Consider the following 25,166-nt stretch of genomic DNA (forward strand, 5'->3'; position numbering starts at 1 on the left):
AGCTTTGAGTAGCTCTTTGATCACCTCGACCAGAAATTGGAGTATCAGTACCATTGGCTAAGCCTGTCTGCATAAACTAAGAACAAGCTTCTCATAATCACAGGTTGCAGGACCTAAATGCTGTTAGACACACCACACTTTTCCTGTGAGAACCAAATATGCATACCGCAAGGTTTATCACATCTAAAAGCAGGAAGACTTGCAGGAGTATTGTGGGCATTCTGACAGGCCATAATACACTAGCAGAACATATATTCAGGAGGGGAATCATTCAAAATAATACGTATCCCTCCTGTAATGAGAAAGCGGAATCCACGGACCATTTCCCATGTGAATGCCAGGTCTATGGGTGCATCAGACATTAGATCTTCGGTGATAATGTTCTCCAGTTGCGATGGGTGGCATCACTTCCACTAACGGAAACCCTGCGATACATTAACGATTCCGGGATTCTGTGAGTCGCGTACAATGGGCTACCACGGGCTGGTTCTCAGAGGCTCTAGCTTCTCCCCCACCATAAACGCTCTCACAAGTGATCTCATTTATCAACATTTATGAAGGATTTCCATCTCCTTTATAAAGATAGTTATCTTATTATTTTACTGGATATATGCAGGAGAAAGGATGGAGCTGTGCCATGGCCATGGATTGGATTGGCTCCAACTGTTGGCGTAGAAATAACTTGATTAATCACTGCTAAGTCTAGAAAACAGTAAGACCAAATAACGAAAACGATGAAACCGGGACTGTTTCAATGAACTTTTGTATTGAAATAGGGCAAGATTCACCCCAGTGGATCGCGTATGCATTATTTTGTTGAAGACAACTCTCTTCTTTCTCATCAAACCGCTAACCACTATGTTTTTCAAGCTTCTTACGACCAAGGCCATGGGGCCGTAATGGGCACAATGGAATATCTTTAAATAGTTGTTTTTGATGAATTTTAGCAAACTTCATCTGGAGTTCCTGGAAAACAGTCCCAACATTTACTCACATAGTAAGTACCAATCATGCGGAAATGTTGTCCTATTATGATTCCAGTGAAGATTGGAAATAGGCCCTTGTTTCAGTCCAACCCTATTGAGTTCCACTCTTATGAACCTAAGGGTCTTTGCTGATGTTGTCCTTTAGCTGACATCCAACGAAACGTCCATTAGCTTCGTTAGGTCATAGTTTGTGTCTTGAGTTTTGGATCAGTTACGCCTACTTGTATTTGGGGTTCTTTATTTATTGAACGGGATCGTGGCCCAGCCGAGCAGGACCCGGCCATTATTTGACAGGGATTTATTCAAGCAGACTGCAAATGGAGGTATTCTGGATGTTGACAACCCAGAGGCCGCGGTTGCTTTGGGCAGACCGACCATCTACTTGTATGAATGTCGCCGTTGCTTCTTCAATCTTAAAATAGAGAGGTTAATAAAGGTCTCTCTTCCCTCCTATAGTTTATCCGTTTAAACGGAAGTGTTTTATCACTAGATAGCTTCCCAACAAAATAGAAGCTCTTTCAGCTACTGCTGTTTCTTAGAATTGTGGAAGTAATTGGTAGAATCAGACCGCATTATAATATTCATTGCTTCTCTGAGAAGGATTTATTTAAGAGTCTGTGGTTTCAGCAATAAAGATCCTTGGAATTGTTACTCATTATACTAACGAACAAGCAAAGCAGAGATGCTAAGTATACCAGAAATTGACAAAGGTACATCAACAATATTCCTTTACTCAGCATTGTGAATAAGTTCCCTCAGTTTGGTATATCTCTGTAGCATTTCAGGACATTTCTACCCACTTCTCACAGTACAAATCAAACCTTTGACTTCCAATCGGTTATGAATTACGAGTAAAAGGAGATTTTCCTCTTCCTACGTCTTTATATTCTTGGAACTTTGAGTATCTTCCTTCTTTTCAAGAACAACTTCTCTAACCTGTAAGTAATACAAACAGAAGTCCACAAAGTTCCTTTCAACAAGTATTTCCCTTTAATTATTGGTAAAAGGAACTTTTGAGAGTTTCCCACAAAGATACTGTAACTTTCCTGGGACTTTTGTTTATTTCAAGAACTTATCATTGAAAATGTTCAACCCGCTTTGTACCTCTTAGAAGAACCGAACTTTCAATTGGCTAAAGTAATATTTGTGGCGACCTCAGTATTTATTCATGCAGACTTGGGATTCCAGGAAGCAATTCAAGCTTCCTTGTTTCTCCCGCTTGGCTTCAATCCTCTTGGAAAAATTCTGGAAATTATTTATAAGAACACGCACATCCTTGAACGGCGTCTTACTCGAGCACATAATCCTTTACTGTCTTCATTCTAAATTAAAGTCAGACTTGCCATGGCACAATATCATTAAAACGGAAGAAGTCCTTTAAACGAGTCCCGAGACAAAAATAAACTGAAATTGCCGAGAAGACTTGAAAATTTGGTAAGTAGTTCAGCGCACGAACGGGTTTTCCGCTTATATCCTGTCGAACGACCGACAGAAGTGCATTCAAAACTCACTTTGCACAGGATGGTACCGAGATTTGAGTCATGCAGGTTGCACTTTTGTTTTTTTCGGGTTCCATTTTCCTAGTTTTGTTGTTGAGGTTTTCGATATTATATACTTTCGGTTGCCTGTGATGGTAAACGTATACCAGTTGCAATCTGGGGTAGTTTAATCAATTTCAGTGCATTTTTTATTTCCGGGAGTGCACGGTGCATTGTAGACAAAAGTGCACTTATTTGATCATGAAATATTGAGGAAATATGACTCCATTTCTAAGTATTTACGATACTAAGTAGATTGAAGGTAGTACTCAAAGATCTTTGAGGGTCTTGTGTTCATGAAATATTTTTGAAGTAATGGAAAAGGATGGATTTTTCCGAATCCTTTTTGGCAGTTGAAGTGAAGAACTCGTTTAGTAAATTTTTTTTTATTCAACAAGTGATGGACTCCTGCCAAGCTACTGGAGATAAGAGATAAGGTTCAAAACATTCAAAAGTTTTAGAAAATGGTATGTCCATAAACAATTCTTGGCTTTTTCATAATTTCTAGAAAATTGCTCGATTAACTATGGATATTAGTCCTTTTATGTGAACTCTTCCATATTCAATTTTTTCCCAAATGATAGTCTGCAATCTTCCAACGCGCTCGTTGATTTAAAAGCCTATTGGAGCGTCCCTTTAGACATGATCGAAATCTGTTTCTAAAAGCCCACTGCCGTCATCCATAAGACGACTCACATATTACTGACCCAATACCATTATCTGAACCGGAGAGTATAGTAGCTGCTCTGGACAAGCCCATCTTTTGTACCAACAATTCTCACACTGAAAGGAGCTCCGCGCGGGGTCCACGTTAAGCAAAGTAGAAAAAGCCGAGTACATACAAGTACTTGCTATTACCACTATGCCCTGCCAGATGTAATTAATTCCGTCCGGTGTGTCGCTGAATCTATTTCTCAATATGGATAATTAGGGTATGAGAGCAACGACCTTATTGGGAATCAGCCTACCTCTGATGTCGCTTTTTCGGTGTTTCTTCTCTTGCTGCTCTTTCATGCCTTCAGGCAAACCCATTGGGATCACGTCAGAAACGAAAAACGTCCCTTCGCCTGAGGCTATCCTATCCAGGAAGCACTGTTCATTATTACCTACTTCAGATTGTCTGTACCACATACAATAGGGTAGAGCAAGCCACTCCCGCTACAATATATCTGTAGCTGTATCTCGGGCCGCCGATTTTGGGCACCATTGATGCTAGCAATACGCTAGTAGTACCTGCAGGGGTCGTGAACAATCCTTAACGGGTCGCTTACGATACGGGGAGTGGTGTCCCCGGTGTGCCCGACCTGCAACCTAGGTAGCAGCCTCGAGAAAGTTTCTCGGTGAGGATGTAATCCACAGCTGGTGGCTCCGCAATGGACTCACGGTGAACGCTAGAAAGACTGGACTAGTTATGTTCACTAGGAACGTCAGGTGGGGCAGCTATACGTTACCCACCTTAGCAGGGGCGGAAATCCAGCTGGCACAAACAGTCAAGTACTTAGGAGTACATTTCGACTCCAAGTTAACGTGGAAGCATCATATCCAGGAACAATACCAGAAATCCTGCAGATTGCTCTGGTGCTGTAGGAATGCGATAGGTAAGACCTGGGGACTTTCACCTAAACGGATATATTGGATGTATACATCCATAATAAAACCCATTTTGATGTATGCATGCATCGTCTGGTGGCCAAGACTGAACTTTGCTAACAGCAGGAAGCTGCTGACGCAGATTCAGAGACTTGGTTGCCTAAGTATTACTGGAGCAATGAGTACTACGCCGACTGCGGCACTTGAAGCCATCCTAAATTTACCCCCCATCCACTTGGAGGTGAAACGGAAAGCAGCCAACGACGCATATAAGCTCGATACCATTGGGGCGTGGAAAGGCGGCCAATCCAACGGGCATGCGTCTATATGGAAATTCCTTGAAAAACATCCGGTAGCCCTGATGCCGACCGATCATATGGTTTCCAGATTCGTCTTTGAAAAGACATACACTGTCGTAATCACCGAAAGAGAAGAATGGTCGACAAGTGGCCATGAGTCTTTTCAGATTACAGACCTAATAATCTCCACCGACGGGTCAGTCACGGAGGATGGATCGGGTGCAGGCGTGTTCTCGGAGAATCTGATTATAGAACAGGCCCGACCCCTCGGAAAAATGACGACCATATTCCAGGCGGAGATATATGCCATTTCATTGGCAGCAGAAGAATGTCTGCGACAGAAATGGAGGGGTCGCACCATTCGAATCTGTTCCGACAGTCGGGCGGCATTATCAGCACTAGATGGCAACAACATATCAAGCCAGTTGGTGTGGAGTTGTCATCAGGTGCTGCTGAAACTTGGCCGACTGAACGAAACATTCCTGATGTGGGTGCCGGGGCACTCTAGCATCGCCGGTAATGAGGGGGCTGATAGACTGGCTCGCCGAGGGTCTGGATCCACAATGGTGGGCCCAGAACCAGCTCTTGGAATCCGACCATCTACTGTCAAGTCTACTCTGAAGGGTGAAATTGCAAGGATTCACGCAACCGAGTGGAGAAATTTGGACTCTTGCCGGCAAGCGAAAATCCTTGTGAAGCAGCCTAGGGCCACTAGAGCGGCATTTTTGTTGTCCCTTAAGAAGTGGGACATGAAAACCCTAGTAGGGCTTTTGACGGGACACTGCCCCTTAAACTACCATATGGAAAAGATTGGGGTAGTAGTTTCGGCTGTGTGCAGCCAATGTGAGGAGGAGGAGGAAACTGCCCTGCACTTTTTATGCAGCTGCCCGGCATCCTCAGATCTCAGACGAAGATACCTTGGCAAGGTTTTCTTCAATGAAGAATCTGCACACTCTCTGCCTCTTGAGAATGTTCTCAGATTCGCTAAAGCCTGCGAATACCGTAGGCGGGAAGCCATTGAATAGGCAACTTACGGGGATAGTACAATGGGCCTAATAATGGCCTGAGTGCTCGGAGCTGCAGCTCCCCCCATTTAACTAAACTAAACTAAACTTCTCGGTGAGGAGCGAACTGCTAATGAGCAATACATGCCGAGACACACTGGGACTCCCCTGAGCCGGAGACAACTCCTTTGCGACGTCGACGTTGCAGTACTTGTTGCCTGACGCAAAGCCGACTTGGCATATTGATGCGACGGGTAAACGGGTGACGGATGACTGCTCATGGTTTCATCCTTGCGCTGGAAAAAAGCCGAAGTAGTTATCTTGACCAGACTCTGCGTCCCATATCGATCGGCGAGTTGACTATACAGTCAAAATCATCGGTTAAATACCTTCTTCGAGCAAATCAAATCAGCAGCGGACAGGGCTGCAACTGCAGTCTCGACCTTGAGTCGGCTAATGGCGAATGTTTGGGGCCCTATTTCTACTAGGAGACGTCTTCTTATGGGAGCAACTCAGTCGGTTGTGCTCTATGGCGCGGAGGTATGGGCTGATGTCCTTGACCACCAGGTGCATCGTAAACGCCTTGCTCAAGTGCAGAGACGGGAGGCTATACGAGTGGCGTCTGCGTATTGCATTGTCTCTGAACCGGCTATGATGGTAATCGCGGGAGTGATCCCCGTTGCCATTCTTGCTAAGGAGCGTCATGCCATATACAAGCGCAAGGGAAAAGAGCCAAGGGAGGAGGTTACTCGTGAAGAACGACAACGCACCCTAGACGAGTAGCAACTAATTTGGCAAAGTGAAACTAGAGCCAGATGGACTGCGCGACTCGTCGACGAGAGGTGGGACGGCTTTCGTCAGCAGCTTTATGCCGGCACAGGGGAGCTCTCTCCAGACAACATTGTCAGAGATATTGAAGAGCGCTGGTAACTGAAATCGTATTGCGCTTTATGTTCGGGCTCTTCTTATTATGAAGAAGATTGAAGTGACCGGATGGCAAGGGGTTCCCTGAACTAACAACTCTCTTCCTTCCCTCCCGTTGGTGACAGGGATTCCCTGACTTGACGGCTCCCAAAGCTGGGAGAGCGAGAGGGCTATCCCGAAGTATTGTGTTAAACGGTTCCAGGCTAATTCTCTGATGACAGGGAGGTATTTAGTTGGTAGTTCGACAGTGTACTGTTGCGAGACTCCAATACTCTGTCCGTAAACGCATTCATCTACCTTCCTCTCAAAAAAAAAAACCCTTAATCTCTCTCTCTCTATGTGGAGACCGCGAACCTAGTCCTCAGAGGGGTGCTGATTGTAGCGTGTAATCCTTTCTCTCTGATGAAGGCGAAGGTCATTGCATGGTCTCCAACACCCATCGTGAAAATAAGGCTTCTGTCACCTCTCTGGCGGACATTCTGTCCCCAAGCCTGTCCTCGTCTTTTCCCGGATGGCCACTAATTGGCCTGTTACCATGGTAAATTCCTTTGAATTTTCAAAGGAGATTTTTGGACAAACATTTTTTGAATTACAGTTTTCCTTAGTTTTTCTTTTACTTTTTTCGTAAGTGTGGCGTGTCCTTTTTTTTTCAACTTCATCCAATTACTTTTTTCGAATGTACAAAGTGAACTGGTCTCATCTATGAACATTGCGTTTTACAAAGAAATTTTTCATTTGAAGTCCTTCCCCAATTGATCTTATTTCATTGGGCGATGCTTCGCCATCTTGGAAAAATTGAGTAAACATTACCCTCCATATAATTCACAATTCAATAGCCAACAATGTAAACAAAACAGATTTTGTTTACAAAACAAAGCGCCTCGGCCCAACTTGAGCCGAACTATTTTACCTGCTGCGGGTTCTGGTCGCCTAGTACTCTGGGCAGAATTTTCGTAAATTTCGATCGCAAGCAAAATTGCTCGGGCCGGTCAGATGGGGACGTTGTTTGTTGGATTTGAAAGATTTTTCTGGCCATTTTGGAAAAGTCATCGTGCGGAGACGAGAAAGGGATGATGTAGGGATGTGATGGCGGAATGCTTACCTTCCTGACGACGGATCCACGCATTTCAAGCGTTTTTATTCCAATTTAAATAAAAAGATATCAGATTACGTGTGGATGAAACTTTATTGACAGGAATTGATCAAGGATATCGACACATATATTTATGAACATTTCAAATGCAAAGTGGTTGTTTATATTAACAAAAAACACAATCATAGGACGCACTGTCTCCCTGGGCAGTTTCGAGGGCTACCAAGGACATTTGCCGACAGATCCGCAGCAGAGTCCAGCGAAGAAACTGTGAGTGGTCCCAAAATGAAGGATTTACGTAGGTGCAAACGCTTAGCCATTCGCGGGTGGTGATGTTCCAACTCAGCAGCAGGTGCGCCTTCAGCAACACGATCTCGAAGGTCCTGCAAGCTCTCCTTATATCCTCTGGCAGCACAGATTGTCCGACAATTTTGTTGATCTAGATCTGGACACGCTTCGGAATTGATCTCGTCTTTTAGAGCTGCAGTCGACGTCCGCATGAGGCACGGTTTTGGTCCTGTAAATAAATAAAGAAAGGAAATGGTTAGAAGGATTGAATAGGCAAATGGAGGGAGACATGTTTGCAATGAGACCACGTGAAGCACGTCCTGTTTAACACTTCAGAGAACCGAATCCGTCGGTCTGCCCGGTATCTTCGAATGGCGAGGGAGACATGTTTGAATGGTCTCATTGCAAAAACACGTAAACAATCGGAAGGTAGCAGTCTACCCAGTTCTGCTTCGGTTTACCGCAATTGGACATTCAGGGCTTGGCTCAGGTACCTTGGATGGGCAACGTAAATGTAAACAAAGTCTTGTTCCTCAAAAGTAAACAAAGTCTTCTTCTTCGTCAAAGTAAACAAACTTAATGTAAACAAATTCAATGTAAACAAAACCAAAGTAAACAATATCGATGTAAACAAAGCCAGAGCATTTCAGTTGACCTGTTTGCGACCTGCCTGCAAATTCTGGGGGCCGAGTATTTTGCTCGAATAAATTGAAATTTTGCTAGAGACGATTTTTTGAGGAATTTAACACGATGCTGGCGGGGGGTGGCTATTCGTAGTTATTTTGAAATGCTTTTTGATATTGAATTTCTGAGATTTTTGGATTCAACAAGGAAGCGGGGAACGGAATGCCGTTGATGGTAGCATACAGTCCCTGGCCATATTATTAGGATTGTTATTAGATGATATTATTCCTGTGTGGAGTTGCCAAATCTCCCATCAGGCGCGTCCCTTCGTGCGGATAAGGGAATGCTCGGCGAATGTGTCATGGCCATGCACATGCACGCATCCGGAGATGTGCGTGTATGGGCATGTTTATGCGCAGGCCGGGTAGGTGGGAAGTAAACGCCCACCCGTGGATAAAAATTGGCTATGGGAAGGATACCCAGAAATAAAACCAAACATGGAGGAGCAGAAGAAGAATGAAGTTACGGTGCAGGGCTTCGGAAATCCAGTGCCGGCGGTTTTTGGGAGTGAGCAAGTGGGCTCCCGGCCGTCGATATCCAACGACCGCAGTGCCTCAGTAGTGGGAACCTTGGCTACTGTGGCATCTAATGTTACAAGCGTACGGAAGGAACTTGAACTGGCTCCAGTGATGGACCCGTTCAGAAGGAGCTCGATTTTTCGCAGATCCTCTCCCACACGGGCACAAGCCCCCCGATCGCTACCCCCAGTGGGAAGCGTATAGCGGGAGTCTTCGATGAGGAAGAATCACTGACGCCGATTCACCCGAGCGATGTTTTGGGTAATGATCAGTCTGGAGCTGCCTTTACTGCCCTCGGTAAAAAGATCATGGAGCTGTGTGAGTTTATAAAGGAGCGCAGGAACATTCACCAAAATAAAAGGGCCATGATAAGAGGCATCCGTTTGACGTACGGCAAGGCCCAGAATGAACGAGTAGGGAAGTCGCCGATTGGAAAAGTGAACCAGGCAACTCAAGTAACGCCGGTTCAAAACACAAAAGGGGAGAAACCGGAAAAGAGGCTGCGCGAGAAGCTGAATGACTCAACAGGCCAGCAAACCCCGAAAAGAAAAAAGGACTCAACTCCCAAAAAGGCGGAGTTCATGAAAAGTACGTCTGAAGCTACCAGTGAAAATACTGCAGTGGCTACCTCGAGAAAAGGGATCGAACCTTCAAAGGCGGATGCGGAAGCTTGGAGGAAGGTAGAACCACGGAAAAGAAATTATCGGAGGAAGATTAGACCGGAGGCGAAGGGTCATACGCCGACATTCTCAGGAAAGTGAAGGCTGACCCCGAACTCACCAATTTGGGAGACAACGTCAGCCGCATTAGACGGTCCCAGAAGGGAGATCTTATGTTGGAACTTAAGAAATCCAAGGATGTAACCGCGGACAAATTCTTAAGCCAAATCGGGAAGACTTTAGGGCAGGAAGCCGACATAAGAGCTAGCAGGCCGGAGATCACTATAATCTGCAAAGATATAGATGAAAGCACGACGAAGGAGGAGGTTCGCGAAGCGTTGGAGAAACAGTTCGATCTTGCCGGACTACAAGAGTCAGTGGTGAAAACGCTAAGGAAAGCCTATGGGGGAACACAAACCGCCATCATCAGCTTACCAGTGGAGAACGCACTCAAACTGTTAGCAGCAGGGAGAGTGAGAATAGGCTGGGTTATGTGTCGCCTTAGGGAACAGGTGGCGTTAAAACGGTGCTTTAGATGTCTTGGCTTTGGTCACATTGCGAAGTCACCCAAATGACAGGTCAAAGCAATGCAGGAGATGCGGAGTGGAAGGCCACATCCGCAAGGACTGCGGAGCTGACCCAAATTGTCTACTGTGCAAAGGAAAGGAGGGTGTGGACCATCGGCACATTGCGGGCAGCAGCAGGTGCCCGGAATACAGGAGAGCCCTTAGCACAAATTGCAGATGAGGTTGATATAAATCAATCTCAACCACTGCGAGGCGGCGCGCGCAAACCATCCGTGAGCAAAACATCGATGTGGCCATCCTAAGTGAACCATACCGAAAGCGCGGTGGTAGCGTTTGGGTCAAAGACCAAACAGGCCAAGCAGCGCTGTGGACTTGTGGAGAACAAGCCTTCCAGGAAATAATGGAGCACCCGGAGGAGGGCTTCAGCAGAGCGAAGGTGAACGGCATCCACATCTACAGCTGCTATGCTCCACCCAGCGCTACACTCGTCGAGTATGAGCGGATGCTTGCCGCTCTTGCTTTGGATGCAAGAGGACGTTGGCCGATCATAATAGGAGGCGATTTCAATGCGTGGGCTCTTGAATGGGGCAGCCGGGTAACTAATGTCAGGGGACGTGTTCTCCTCGAAGCATTCGCGGAGCTGGATGTGGTACTGGCGAATGTTGGGTTTTCGTACACTTTCCGGGGAAGGGGCCTGGGGTCTATAGTGGACCTGACATACGTGAGTGCCACTTTAGCCAGTAGAATCGCTTGGCATGTCAGTGAGGACTATACTCACAACGACCACCAGGCAATCTGCATAGAGATCAAGGGCGGATCGAGCTCGAAAAAGGGTTTTCGCAGAATGCCGGGTGGTATGCTTGGCTGGACAGTGAAAGCTTTCGAGGGGGACACGTTTTCCGCGGTGCTCAAATCCGACATATCCCTGAATCGTACGGCTGGAGAGAAAGCCACCCAGATCACTCGATGGGTGACGGAAGCATGCGATGCTACTATGCCCAGAAGGCGATTGCTCCCCAGTAGGCAACCCAACTACTGGTGGAACAACGAAATCGCAAGTTTGCAAGCCGCATGTTTTCGGGCAAGGAGGCTTTGCCAGAGGCTCAGGGGAAAACCCGGTGGCGACGGTCGAGAGGAGGCACACAAGCAATTGCGTGGCCGCCTAAAGGAAGCCATTCGGAGCAGCAAAAAGAACTGCTTCAAACAGCTGTGCGACCATGCCGACATAAACCCTTGGGGCGAGGCTTACAGAGTGATGATGAAAAGGCTGCGAAAATCACCCCAGGTGACCTGTCCGCGCCTCCTGAAACAGATTGTTACCACTCTGTTCCCTCACCACGAAAATAGAGGAAGGCAAAGTTTTCTCCAGCTAAATGACGGCATAATACCGCCTGTAACTGTGGAGGAGCTGCGGGAAATATGTGGTAGGTTCGGTGACAACAAGGCCCCAGGGTTGGATGGCATCCCCAACCGAGCTTTGAAACTGGCAGTGAAGACTAGGCCCGACCTTTTCGCCAACACCTTCGAGGCGTGCCTAAAAGAAGGAATATTCCCTGCCCAGTGGAAAAAGCAAAAGTTGGTGTTGCTTCCGAAGCCTGGCAAGCCACCTGGAAACCCAGCGTCGTACCGTCCTATCTGCCTGTTGGATACAATGGGAAAGATGATGGAGAGAGTCATCTACAACAGACTCCTGCCCATCGTCGAAGCCAGCAATGCTTTGTCGGAACGCCAGTTTGGTTTCCGACGCGCCCACTCTACGGTGGACGCAATTGGCATGGTGGTAAACCTGGCAAAAGGTGCACTGATTTCTGGCGGCTGCTGTGCCGTGGGGGCGTTGGATGTCAAAAACGCATTCAACTCGGCCAACTGGAATAGAATTAAACGGGCGTTCGCTGACATAGGTGTCCCCGGATACTATTTGGTGGAAAAGTACCTCTCAGAGAGGACTGTCTGGTACGGGACGGATGAGGGCCCCAAAGAGTACATTATCACAGCCGGGGTACCACAGGGATCGGTACTTGGTCCCCTGTTGTGGAATATCATGCATAATGGGGTGCTTGCTCTTCCCGTCCCAAAGGGGACTACGATTGTCGGCTTTGCTGATGACCTAGCTGTGGTTATTGCAGCAAAACACCCAGAAGATGTGGAGGTTTACGCAACAGAAACAGTGAGAGCGGTAAAGTCCTGGCTAGAAAAGGCCGGGCTGACCTTGGCGGACGCGAAAACGGAAGCGGTCTTAATAACGAAACGCAGGAAAAATAACACTGTAAAAGTGGAGGTCGGTGGACATACGATCGTATCAAAGCCGGCTATCAAATACCTGGGGGTAATAAATGATACCAAATTGAGTTTTAGGGAACACCTAGAGTATGCATGCCAAAAGGCAGCCAGTGCCACCACGGCACTTGCAAAAAAGTTGCCAAATATTGGTGGGCCGAAACATTGCCGGAGGTTGGTGCTAGCAGGAGTGGTGCGCTCCATCCTGCTCTACTCGTCGCCTGTGTGGGCAGAGGCGCTTGCAAACTCTCAGCGACGGAAGCAGGTGAACTCGGTTTACCGGCGGATGGCTTTGAGGGTTTGCAGTGCTTTTAGAACCACATCAGATGAGGCAGTATTGGTGGTGGCAGGCATGATCCCGGTTGACATTCTGGCCAAAGAAATGAGTGTCCTGTACAATGCAAGACATATGGAGGGGCATGCACAGCGTAGAAGTGCGGCAAGGTCAGAGTCGCTTGATCTCTGGCAACGCAGATGGGACGAGTCTGCGAAAGGTCGGTGGGCGCACAGGCTCATTCCCAACATTAGGGTGTGGCTTAGCGAAAACATGGGGAGACCAACTACCACATTACCCAGTTCCTCACGAGACACGGTGGTTGCTACAGGCAGTATCTTCACCGCTTTGGGTTGGATGATTTTCCGAATTGTCCCAGATGCGATGGCATACCGGAGGATCCAGAGCATGTGATGTTTCACTGCCCACGATTTGCGATGGAGAGAAGGAGCTTAAACCAGGTGCTGGGCAGGAGCGGGACCCCGGAGAGCTTGGTTACTGAGATGCTGGAGTCCGAGGAGAAGTGGCTTGCGGTTGGCTCCGCAATCATCCCAATGCAGGAGGAGTTGCTGAAGGAACAAAGAAGGAGGAAAGCTGCAAATAGGAGAAGGATGAGTGCCTAAGAGCAAACCTACCCCGCGAAGTAATACCTCAATGGTGGTCCCGCGGGGCTGGGGCTGGAGAGACCGGGGGTGGTTTTTAGTGGGTGTGAATCCTACACGCGCCCGCTGTAGTTCCGCCGTTCGGGCGGCGGACGTATCTTTCTAAGATTTTCCATCTCCGTGTACGCACAAAAAAAAAAAAAAGATGATCGTTATTAGATTAATATTAGACGCACCGTGTATTTTAAATCGGGTATTTTGGAGCTTTTAGAATTTATTAATAGGCACATTTATTTAATGTGTATGTAAATGTACTTAGTTACCTAATTGTTAACGACAAAATAAAACATCATCTTTTTGGAAAAAATATCTATTTATTAACTGCTAAAGAATGCTGAAATGTATGCCAGGAAATATTAATATTCGGTTGAGCCACCGTTTGCCGCTATGATAGCTTCCATTCTGCGCGGCATGCTATCAATGCAAGATTGTACTCTATCCTGCACTCCTGCGGTGATGGTTCTACACATGGTTAATTTTTTCTAGGAGCTGAGTTTTGGTCGTGATCACTTCCTTAGCCACTCAGCTCAGCTCCCACAAATTTTCAACTGGGTTCATATCGGGGCTATTACCCGGCCATATTTCGCTCTCGCAGATAACTTTTCACAGATTGCGCCGTTTGACCCGGGAGCCCCATCCTGCTTGAAATGAATGGCTCCTCACTCGGAAACCATTCTCTAAGCTGGGGAACCAACCGAGTTTGCAAGACTTCTTTATTCTGATTTTGCCTCATTATGCCTTTTACCACGTACAAACGCCCAGCACCTTTGCCGCTGATGACTGTCCCGATCATAACCTTTGTAGGATGCTTCACAGTTCGAACCAGGCAGCCAAGATTAAATTTTTCTTCAGGATGATGGCGCACAAACTGAAGCAGATCTATCAACAATAGGACAAATAAATACATACCCTAAGTATCAGTGCTACGGTGGTCTGCACGGGGCACTGGCCCATAAGGGACCATGCCGCTAGGCTCGGCATACCCCTACAATTCGCATTGCCGAAGCTGCGGAGAAGGAAGGGAAACCCTCATGCACTTCCTCTGCGATTGCCCAGCACCCTTCTGGTTCAATGTCCTATTCTGGTAAGACAGGACATTTTTTGCGAAAAATAAAACCGACTCTTTCCAAATTTCGACTCCACTATGGAAAAGGAGCTCGAGCCCGCGGTCCCTCCTGAAATTCCTTTCTACGGTTTGCCACAATAGTCCTGCTAAGTCCCACCCCCGCAATTATTACAAATGGCAGTTATGTCTGCACCTCGGTATAATCAATCAAAGTCAATTTTACAAATATTTCAACAAACTCCACAACGATCCTAGAAGACAACAGCAATTTGTGCCTTAGTTTGGCTTACTCAATAATAAATTGATTGGCATTTTCCAGCTCAAGGAAGCTATTAGCGAGGCTTGAATACATTAGCCAGACAATCAACTCCTTTTAATTCTGTCTTATGCAAACGATACATAATAAATCAGGCGTGTAATTCTCAGGAAACATTACATTGCATACATTAATTAACTACTACGTCTCGGTCCTACTCTCGTCAACTTAATCACTTGCCATTTAATTTCCAAACATCATCCAGCGTGCGATTACGCATTCCAAATAAGCCATTTCCTGAAACACCCTCCGGCCCTAATAACGCCTTCAAATTCGTCATCCTTCCAGGCAGGTTTCCTGGGAAAGTGCACCCTCTCCGCGGTGGGCTTAAATGCTAAGATAAGAACATGACAGTCTTAATAACTAATAAGCGTTTTATATTGATTACATTCGTATTAGTGCGAGGCTTCCAGGATGTACACCGCCGCAAAACCTTGGCACTGGAAAACGCTGTAACAATGCCAGGATTATGCTAATATTTCCCTACTGTCGTGTCGGTGTTGTATCGTTAAGGCAGCCGAAACTGGAGAACAATCACGACGAGCCCTCATGTAAAATGTATGCTCCCCGAAAAACGTCTTGTCTGTCATAAATAATTCGTAACAAGTCGACCCTATTAAGGGGCTTACATCGACCCGGGGACTCGACACTTACACAAAATAATACAAAAAACCAGAAAATTCCCTTCTTTATGCTCCACGATTTTCAGAGGTTTGTTTTGTAAAGGATACTGAGAAAGTGCGGTAAATGCGACGACCTTGTGCAGGGATAAGGTAATATGGGGTAATTGCAGAGGATAGCTGGTTGTACTTTCATTCGGTTTGAGGAGAAGGAAATGGTAATGGAAAATTGTGATACCTCCTGGAGTTTTTCTTAAATTACAATATGAATTTTTCAATGAAAAGTGAGAAAAGTGTGTTTTGCATGAGACGATATCTCAATCATTTTACTTAAAGGACTTTATACTCAATACCAAGAGAGAAAGTAGGCCAAGTACCTTTTAACCCACATCGTCGTCGGTAGTTTACTTATTCTTTGTCGGTATATCTATCATAGGGGATTAGATAGTAATTTCACTCGTCTGGTACCTCACTTTTCAAGGCGTGCCGATTTCCTTAGAGCAATGGAAAGGGTCCTTTTCACGACAAGTTTTGTGATTAAACTATTTTTCGGTACAAACGTAACAAGGGAGTCGCCCAAAACGGGGGAAGGAATCATTTTTTATAGTTTTGCTGTAGTCCAACCCTAGTGTGATTCCCGGTCCGGGAAGGGGCGCTACATGGCTTTCTATAAGAACACTGCGTATAGGAGCAGCAAATCAAGTGTCTTGGTCGAGCGAAATGTCAAGGCATATTCGCGGGGTTGGGACAACATAGCTAACTGACCCGTGGCCTTGTGGTTCACACACACGACAGAAACACCAAACCTTATGCGCGGAATTTTACCCGTGCACGTACGGCAATGTTGGAAGATGCGCAATGATATTTTTCCATCATACAATTTCAACCAATGCGCCGAGGGATGAATCTCCTATGTTTAGTCTTCTTAAGTTTGAGCAGAGACAACATGAAAACATTAGTATCTGCGAGCCGCTTCGATCACGCTGCTCCCAGGGCAGAGGTGAGGCAACGATTTGCCTCTGCCCTGGCAAGAAACTGTAAAGCCGTCATCGCCTGACACATTAGTATGACTTAAATTACACATGGTGTTATGATTGAAAATTCCAATTAAACTTGTAAGGCTAACCATGAACCCTGCTTAACCGGCATACAACCTCCAACTGCCATTAGTGAACCCATGGAAAGCTTGCAACAAAATGAGGAAAGGGAGTTCAGTTCGGGATGATCGAATGCTGAAGGCTGTGTGTTTGGCAGTATGGTATACCGCACTGTTGTCTCAAACAAGCAACAAATAAACTCCGAAAACTCTAGACCACTCGATATGCACGTACAACTCCGGACTACATCTACATTACTATCAAGCTGTGTCACAAGAATGTTGCATTACCACTAGGTTATACGTTACTAAGTAACAAAGGAAGGTTCAAAATTAACAACAAGAGGGCGCCAATGAGAAAGAGTAATATTCAGCTGCAACGAAATTAAGTAAAGTAGAAATGAACAAATAAACGTTCGGGTGCAAGCCCTAAACGAGGGGTCCGTGGACCAGGATAGAGGGAGTAAGTTGCTTCCCATTTGGTCCGGTCCAGCAATAAGTTGATGCGGACTTAGGACCCCATCATTCTCAAAACGAAATAAAAGAGTCCTGGAAGGGAAGTCAGTTTTTGACTGCAAGGGCTGAAGGGATGACGTTTCTACCATTGGGAAGAATATCGAGGTGTGGGACCGAGGAGTATTAGTCATGTTTTGATTGGGAAGGATTACTTTAAAGTACCTAGGGAAACCGATTTTAGCCGAAGTGTCCTTTAGTTAACTCCAGCTGGTGGAAATGAAAGAATAGTTAACGTCCAATGCCAAATAGTGCATCATTTGTTGAAATCGCATGACAAGCCAGATCCACGAATTTTGGTACTATATTTTGTCATATCTCGGAATTTCTGTGGTAAACTGCGGCGGGCCACTAACTGGTTGGGCAAAAGCAAAATAATTCCCAGGGCTGAGAATTGTTTAAGCTCTTCTTTGATGAACCAGATCTGTGGATCTGATGGTCAACTAGTCGACCTCCACAGCCCGAGTATATCATGCTGCTAGTTTCCTAGGTTTATTTCTAAAAGATAGAACTTTGGCAGTAATTTCATGATGCAAAATTTGTCGTCCTCTGTGCTGAAAGACTCCGCGAAGTTGCGTCTCCTCAACGCTGTTTTCAGGTGGGGAAAGTGAGTTGAACTGAAATACGTGTAGCAAGAGATTCAATATTGGGAAACTGGACTCCAGTTGTGGTAATGAGAATGATATGCCAGTTTGTCAGGCAGTGCAACCAGCTGATCGAGGAGGATTGATTTGATGATTTTGAAGGTGCTGGTGATAGTTCGAGAGAAGAAAGTAAACTCTTAATCCTAATAGCGTCAGCCTATTGCCTTTGCAAAAGCGTCATGATCTCGGTTGTAGGCTTTTCTTCCATTAGTGGAAGACTTTTAATTTAAGACGTCCTCTTTTTTCCACATAATTAAGCACACTGGTTAGCACTGGACTTGAAAATGGAGTCGTTGTTTTCCCTTTCTGTCTCATGCTATGTGGTACGTCGAGAGAGAAAAATAATCGGGTAAAACTATTACTTTGGGAGTTTTTCTTTAGCTCGAGGAGACTCGGAGACGAGGATGGAGGTCGGGCCAAGGAAAATAACTTTGACCGTGATCCTAAGGGAGAGTCTAAACTGGCTTGGTCGGTAATCTACAGCGATCTAACATATATTGCTCTGATAAAATGATGATAGCCGAAGTCGAGTTCGTAAACTTTACCTGGGTTACGGCTGACATCATCAGAGCAGTAGTGACTGACTTGTTGATGGCGGCATGACATATAAGGTGAAGCGCCATAGACAGATGGGTTTAAAAGTGGGGACATTTCAAATAAGGGTGACAGGTGTATTGTGGCCCCACTCAGTCGCCAACGTCAAAATTCCGAATGCATCATCCAAACCCTGTTATGGAGTAGATGAACCTGCCTCGTGACATCGGGGAGAGGGGAATGACTGACGGTGTGGATCAGCATCACAGCTTACCACTTAATTTAAAGGATCGAGCTTCCAGTCCGCTAAGTTGCAGACCAAAAACGAATTGATGAATGGGTGCCGAAGAAAATATCAATTTACATTTGTCGAACGCATGGCTGTGTACTCCCATTCAAGACGGCATGGTCGCCAACCGAACTCATAAATAGCTTATAGTGAAAGAATAGGTGAAGGACGACCAGTGCAGAATATTTGATTCGGCGTTAGAGACGTTGATCGAGCTCATTTCCGGCTGCACTGCTTTAGCACGTGTGCAATAAAGGAACAAGGAAAATACAAAATTCATCAAAACCTTGCATACAAGCATGGGCTGATCATGGGATCACGGTTTCCCTTGATATTCTGGAACGGTCACCCAGTTTGATTCAAACCATACAAAAATATGTCAGTCTGCATGTGTGCTCGATGTTGCAGTCTGAACGGATTGCTCCAACAATTCCGAATATGCACTTGTCAACCATGGAGTGACCTTGCACTACAGACCAAAGAAAGTGTTGTAGTTAATCCTCCTTATTAAGAATTACTGTTGCGTATCTTTAAAGTCTTTGGGCAATCTCCCCTTCTTCTTTAGTTAGAAACGGAGGCAGGTGGACGTAGCTTTTTGATAATTGTGTAATTAAGCAGAAGGTTTCGTCCACTTATTGTAGGGGTCACTCTAGGTCAGATAATTCACCAGAAGTAAAAGGATTGTATTTGCCACGATCAGAGAAAGTGCGCATTGGATGAATTTATATGGTTGAAAAAAAGCATTGCACAAGTTCGACGTTCTTCAACACATGCGCATATACTCTTGGATTGGAGTCATGTATATGATGCATGAGATGGGGAAGCACACAAGAAAACTACATATATAGGCATCATCGACACACGCGCCAGTTAACTATCTCGTACTTAAGCCGTATATTTGAAATGACATGTCGTGCCGCTCAGAAACTCGATTTCCTGCTTTTCAATGTAGTCTTCTTGGGTATGAGGCACCTAACTGGCGCGTGTCCCATCCCACGCATCACATATACGATACCAGAAATGAATTTATTGTATGTGGTCTTCTTGAAATAAACCATAGTTAGGGGTCCAAAGGGTGGTCCAAGATTTGAAAAGTAATTAAGAAGATAGGCTAAGTAGATCATTAAAAGGACTACAAAAGTTTTGGTCACTGCAATCATAGAGCTACAAACAACAGGTGTAGATTGAAATTAGTTTATGGTCTCGATCTATTTCTTTGGCCATATGGAGGAAAGTTCAATTGACAGAAATATTTAGTTTTGCACCAAAGAAAGGGTGGAAAGATATTACCATTCCTATCATTTGATTTTTTTTTTCAATTCATAAAATTAAAACGTCAACTGTCAAACCTATGATTGTTCCCATTGGGTACAAATATCCCCTACACCATCGACTGTTAAAGCTACAGAATTGGACGGCCCTTCCACTGATATGAATCAAAAAGTATTTTCTTTCTAAAGGTGAAATATCTTATGCTGATATATTATTACTGACTCCAGCCTATACCAATACGAATGAGTAACCTAATCGCCACTCATGATTTTAACGAGCGAACCCTTAGGGATATTATAGATACGTTATACATATTTCAGCCGATAAATCATGAATGCCTCCTGCTATCTTAGGTATAGGTGTTAGGCGGCGCAGGTTACATCTTTCCCCAAAATTTATACGTTTTTCGCGCTCTTCAAACAGTCATAAATCTTGATATTTCCGTTGCGAATGATTATCACTTTTGCGGAACGTACGTTTCCATTCTTCATATCAATTATTAATGGGGAAGTTGAGACATGTTCAGAACATGATAGTCCTGCCCGCCAATGTCGTCTTTACGGATGATATTATTCTTCATTGGAGGTACTCGATTGGAAAGAGCCTTGGGATTGAATATGGAAGTGCTCAATCAGCAATCAGAAGATATCGTGATTTTGTTGAATACTTTATGAGGGAAGAGTTTTGTGTCGAATTTAATTTGTGATATCGCTGCTGTTAGAATATTCAGAATGATTCCTTCATATATGGCAACATGAGCGGAGTCATTCGATTGTCTGAGGACTTCCGCTAAATACCAAGAAGAAATTCAATATCTACCAAATATTTGATAACTTCGAATGTTATTAGTACTTCAGTCAAAGCCTTATTTAACGAGTTTTCAGATTTCGATGCCACACTATAAGCTTCTGTGCATCAAAGGTTAGGTTCGAAGGATTTATTTCAGCTCCTCAAGGACATTCTCTTCCCCGATACCCAGAGGTGAAGGATCAAAAGGAAAAATAATCAAATACAAAAATAGGTGTCCTATAAGCAGATTATTGGAAAATCTTCAGGAATTGTATAGTGAAAGTTTTTGATCTGAAGATAAGCCACGTTACACAGTGTCTTACCTCAAGTGCGAGCGAACACAGAAACAGTTTCAACGACCCTGTGATTCGCTATGGTATGATAGCGTAGCCACTTCATAGTGCGTCCTCAATGATGACGTCCTACACCATTGAAACTTTTAGTGCCCATTCAATTTGCCATAAGCCCTCAACTTTTATTGCCAGGACTGAAGCGAGCCTGCATGTAATAAAGACGCATTAATGCCATACGAGCAGAACTTTACACGCAAGGAAACCGCTTTGAATTAGCCATGAAAGCTCACTCATTTGCCAGCACCAGTAATTAGTAGTTGGATAACAAATCACCTGACTTGGGGTATACATATCAATCGACATAAATCCATTTAATTGCTGTGACCCGACATCTTTTCCCGAAACAAAGCACAACATATTTCCCGTCCCATCCGAAACATTCCCGGCAACGTTCCTCAATATATTCTCATCCATGTTCTTACGATCCGTTTCCTTCTCGGGGTTGTTATGGCTTTAGACTGCTCCCGTTTTTTTCGGTCATAGATTTCGCCCGCCTCACTTTTATAGGTAATGAAAAGCCAGAAAATGGTTTTCCTTCAATATCTCTTTACAAGACATTAGGTAGCACTAATGACTTTGTTGGTGAACACAAAAACCTCTTGTGACTTTAAGGGTATCGTTATGATGGTAAAAACTGGCTCGTCGATGCTAAGGGCTGCAGGTTGACTACAAGGTTTGGGTTGAAAGATTCCAGGGAAGTAAATGAAAACTGAAACTCGCAACGAGTCAGTGATGTTAATGGGATTTCTCCTTGGAATTTAACACTTTCAAAAATATTCAGAAAGATATGGTGGAGTTTCGTTAATTATTTATTGAGATATGAAAGGATAGTTGTTATCGGACAAAATTAATTTGAAATTATTGGTAGACTGTGTTCGCTATCGCAGGGTTGAATGTACCAAAAATTAATTAAATGAGCAAAATATTTTCATAAAGATGCCGCTCACAAATTCATAATAGGATCAAAAATGTTACCAAGAAATTAGGGACGTATTTTTCTGACAGGTGTGGGTACCAAATTGCGGAATATTAGGTGAAGACAAAAGTTCTATCCTAATTTTTTTCCAACAAATATTCAAAAACAGTTCCCGAAGTCAATGCAAGACTAACTCAAGTGCGTGATTTTGGGTGGGTGAGAATGCCAACCCAGATGCTACCTCCACATTTGAGGTTATATATCGAGCGTGTATCAACAGTCCCTTTTGTGAACCCGCATTGAAGTGTCAGCAGACTTGCATGGTCACCTTTTAACTGCCTTTTAGCCCTGCTTTGTAAAAGGCAACTTGTTCAGGAACTCAGAAGTTGAGGACAATAATTAAACGCTAAAATGTATTTGATGAAAGCATGATTCTGTTTTAAATCACTTTGTATATATTCTGAATCGGTATTGCCTTAACAATTGATAATCTGGTCCTTGGAGCCTCTTATGCACAGTAACTTTTTCACTTTGTCACACCTTTCAATGCATGTATGAATTGAATGGCCTTTTTCGGCGCTTTCTCAGCGATTTTATCTTCTTATACACCACTCCTGGCGATATTGGAAGTCTGTCGATAGCTGGAGCGAAATTCGAGCCCCAAGTGTAACAAAGCCATTCTGACCGACAGCAAAGCGGCCATCAAGGCCTTGTACTCAGCAACGACAGCTTCCAGGCTGGTGGAGCAGTGCAGAGACGCTGAACCATCCGGGCGGCACGCTCAAGATCACTCTTCTCTGGGTTCCCGGGCATAGGAACATAGAGGAGAATAAGCAGGCTGACGGATTGATCAGACAAGGCTCTGCTCTTGGTAGTCCCTCGGCGAATACAGTCCGTGTTCCGGTGGTGGCTGTCGGGGGCCGAGTCTACTCGCACTACCTAGCAGCCACGGGCCTAAGATGGTGAAGGCGTGCGAGCTGTGCCAAGTCAAGGAGAATTTGGCCCGCTTATAACATAGCCCGATCACGAGAGCTCCTATGTCAGACGCGTGCAAATGCATTCAAGATTACGCACGGGGCACTGGCCCATAGGGGACCATGCCCCTAGGCTCGGCATACCCTCAAATTCGCATTGCCGAAGCTGTAGAGAAGGAAGGGAAACCCTCATGCACTTTCTCTGCGATTGCCCAGCTCTGGCTAGAGTCACGCTGTGGACACTGGGTAAACCATTCTTTGGGGACCTCAGTGAGATTTCTAGCTGCAAGGTGAGAGAGCTGCTTTCTTTCGTGAATGCTACGGCCTGGCTCTGAAGATCCGAACTGGATGGACTCTCCCTCCCTGCTCCCATAACAACAGTCACGGTCCTAAGAGTTTGTGGCATCAAAACGACTCACCAAGGCGCTAATTGGGCTCCTCGGAGCGGCCAGTGATACCTATCTACCTACCCCATACACATACGCCGTTTAGATATCCAAGTCTTCAATGCTACTACTATTACTACATGTTTTGAAATATAAATTTACTTATGTGGTGCAGTTCGCAGCTGTAACCTCCGAAAAAGGACCACCACCATTGCGTTTTCCAGGAAGCACGTTCCACAAAAGAAGTTCATTATAATAATCCTTCTGTAACGTTCGGCTCACAAAATTTCCTTCGCAACAGAAGATTTGTGGTGAATTCTTTGGGGCATTCAAGTTTACTAAAAATTCTGCGTTCACAATGATCCAAGCACGAGCTAGCACAGTTTTCGACGCTTATATGAGCCCAATAATGTCTAGCATTTGTTTAAGATGTCCAACTCCTTCAAGTGGTTATAGGTAATGAGGACAGAGATGCGATGTAGTCTCTAGAGTGCTTAGAGAGTAACAACAAAAGCACGATCTCCTGCAGTCCTTCGAACAGGCGAGGCTTGCTGGCCATACCGCATAGACCCTCGGTCTGTGAAGTCATGTTGGCACTCGTTCTCTGCCATCTCAATTCACTTCTTCATCGGTATTGCACATCTTCTAACATTTAGCATCTACTTGCAGACAAAAGCTGTTGTCTTTCCAAAATATTTCCGTTCAAGGAAAGGACGAGTGGGAGTCTCATATTCGCAGAGGCACCAAATCGGTGTCCCACCTCTACGCTGGGAATAGCATGACTGAAGATGTTATTTGCTCTTTTACACACAATATGATATGATTGTGACCAATATTTAACTCAAAAAGTTCAATATTCTGACCTAAGCTTGGCTGCAGCAACTAAGTTTTGAAAAGTACTAATCGAGACCTTTCATTTGATACCCCACATGACTATATTTGATGAAAAACAATTTTGCACAAGAAAGCGGCAGAAGTTGGTAAATCTGGTCAACTTCCAGGTAAACCATCCTCATACAGACCCATATGGCTTCTGGACACAGTGGGGAAAACGTTAGAGTGGGTAGTTTATAATAGATTACTCCCGGTTGTTGATAGTCAAGGAGGCCCTTCAGATCGGCATCCGTTAGGCCAGGTCAACCACTAAATTGGTTACTGGCTTGGTCGAAGACGCAATTCACGGAAAAGGTGGTAGCCGTAAATATTGCAAAGCAGTAATCCTGAACGTGAAAAATGCATTCAATTCGGCCAGTTGGAAATCTGATAAAAGGTCCCTGATAAACATTAGTAGTCCCGTCTATCCCACTGCTATCGTCGATTGTTATTTAGCTGAAAGGAAGTCCGGGTATTGTTCCGAAGGCAGAGCGTAGGAATACGTTGTTTCTGCGGCTATCCCGCAGGGCATTGGGCGCACTGCTGCGGACATTATGTGCAACGTTGGAGTAAGCCACAGCGATGAGTTACGCCGACGGCATAGCACTGGTAATGGTACTCAGGCGAAGCAATTAGTGCTGTTAAGTGTTGGCTAGAGAGCTCTCAGCTGACACTTGCGGAGAAAAAGATGGAAGCGATCCTCATCATTAAGCGCCGAAAGAGAAATTACGCCTGTATTAGAATTGGAAACCATATCATCACTTCAAAGCCGATCATCAAATACTGAAGAGTGGCGATACATGTGAAGCTCAGTTGTTGGTAACACACGCAGTATGTGTGCGACAAAACTACAAGTAAGGCCGTCAAGGATGATGCCGAACGTGGGAGGGCCGCGCGATACCTCTAGGTAGCTTATAGCCGGGGTGCTGAGATCGATCGTATTCTATGCGACAGCAGTTCGGAGAGAAGCGTTAGAGATGTCAATTAAAGCCAATAAACTAAGTGCAGTCTACAGGAGGACAGTCCTAAGGTATGCTCTGTCTTCAGAATTGTCTCAGATGATGCAGCATTCGTCATTTCGGGAATAATGCCAATTGACTTTTGACAATGAGATAGCCAACATATACAATGGGGAGCCAATCTCTAACATATCTCAGACGAAGAACCCTGGGAAGGAGAGAGTAAATAGATAGTTAGAACTT

At 45.0% G+C, this 25,166-nt stretch overlaps 2 protein-coding genes across 6 annotated transcripts in view; one reads left to right on the forward strand and one right to left on the reverse strand.

Annotated features, from left to right (window-relative positions):
- LOC119659922 (dipeptidase 1) overlaps window positions 1-25,166 on the forward strand; it is a 394,749-nt gene that overhangs the window by 297,309 nt on the left and 72,274 nt on the right. The window lies entirely within an intron of this gene.
- Window positions 7,147-25,166, reverse strand: part of LOC119659923 — a 122,042-nt gene continuing 104,022 nt past the window's right edge. For both annotated transcript variants that reach the window (XM_038068260.1, XM_038068259.1), the window contains one exon: window positions 7,147-7,951. In XM_038068260.1, the coding sequence (XP_037924188.1) occupies window positions 7,617-7,951 (335 nt within the window). In that variant the 3' untranslated portion in view covers window positions 7,147-7,616. The remainder of the gene's footprint in view (window positions 7,952-25,166) is intronic.

Source organism: Hermetia illucens, chromosome 6 (genome assembly GCF_905115235.1).
Source record: "Hermetia illucens chromosome 6, iHerIll2.2.curated.20191125, whole genome shotgun sequence".
Classification (NCBI taxonomy): domain Eukaryota; kingdom Metazoa; phylum Arthropoda; class Insecta; order Diptera; family Stratiomyidae; genus Hermetia; species Hermetia illucens.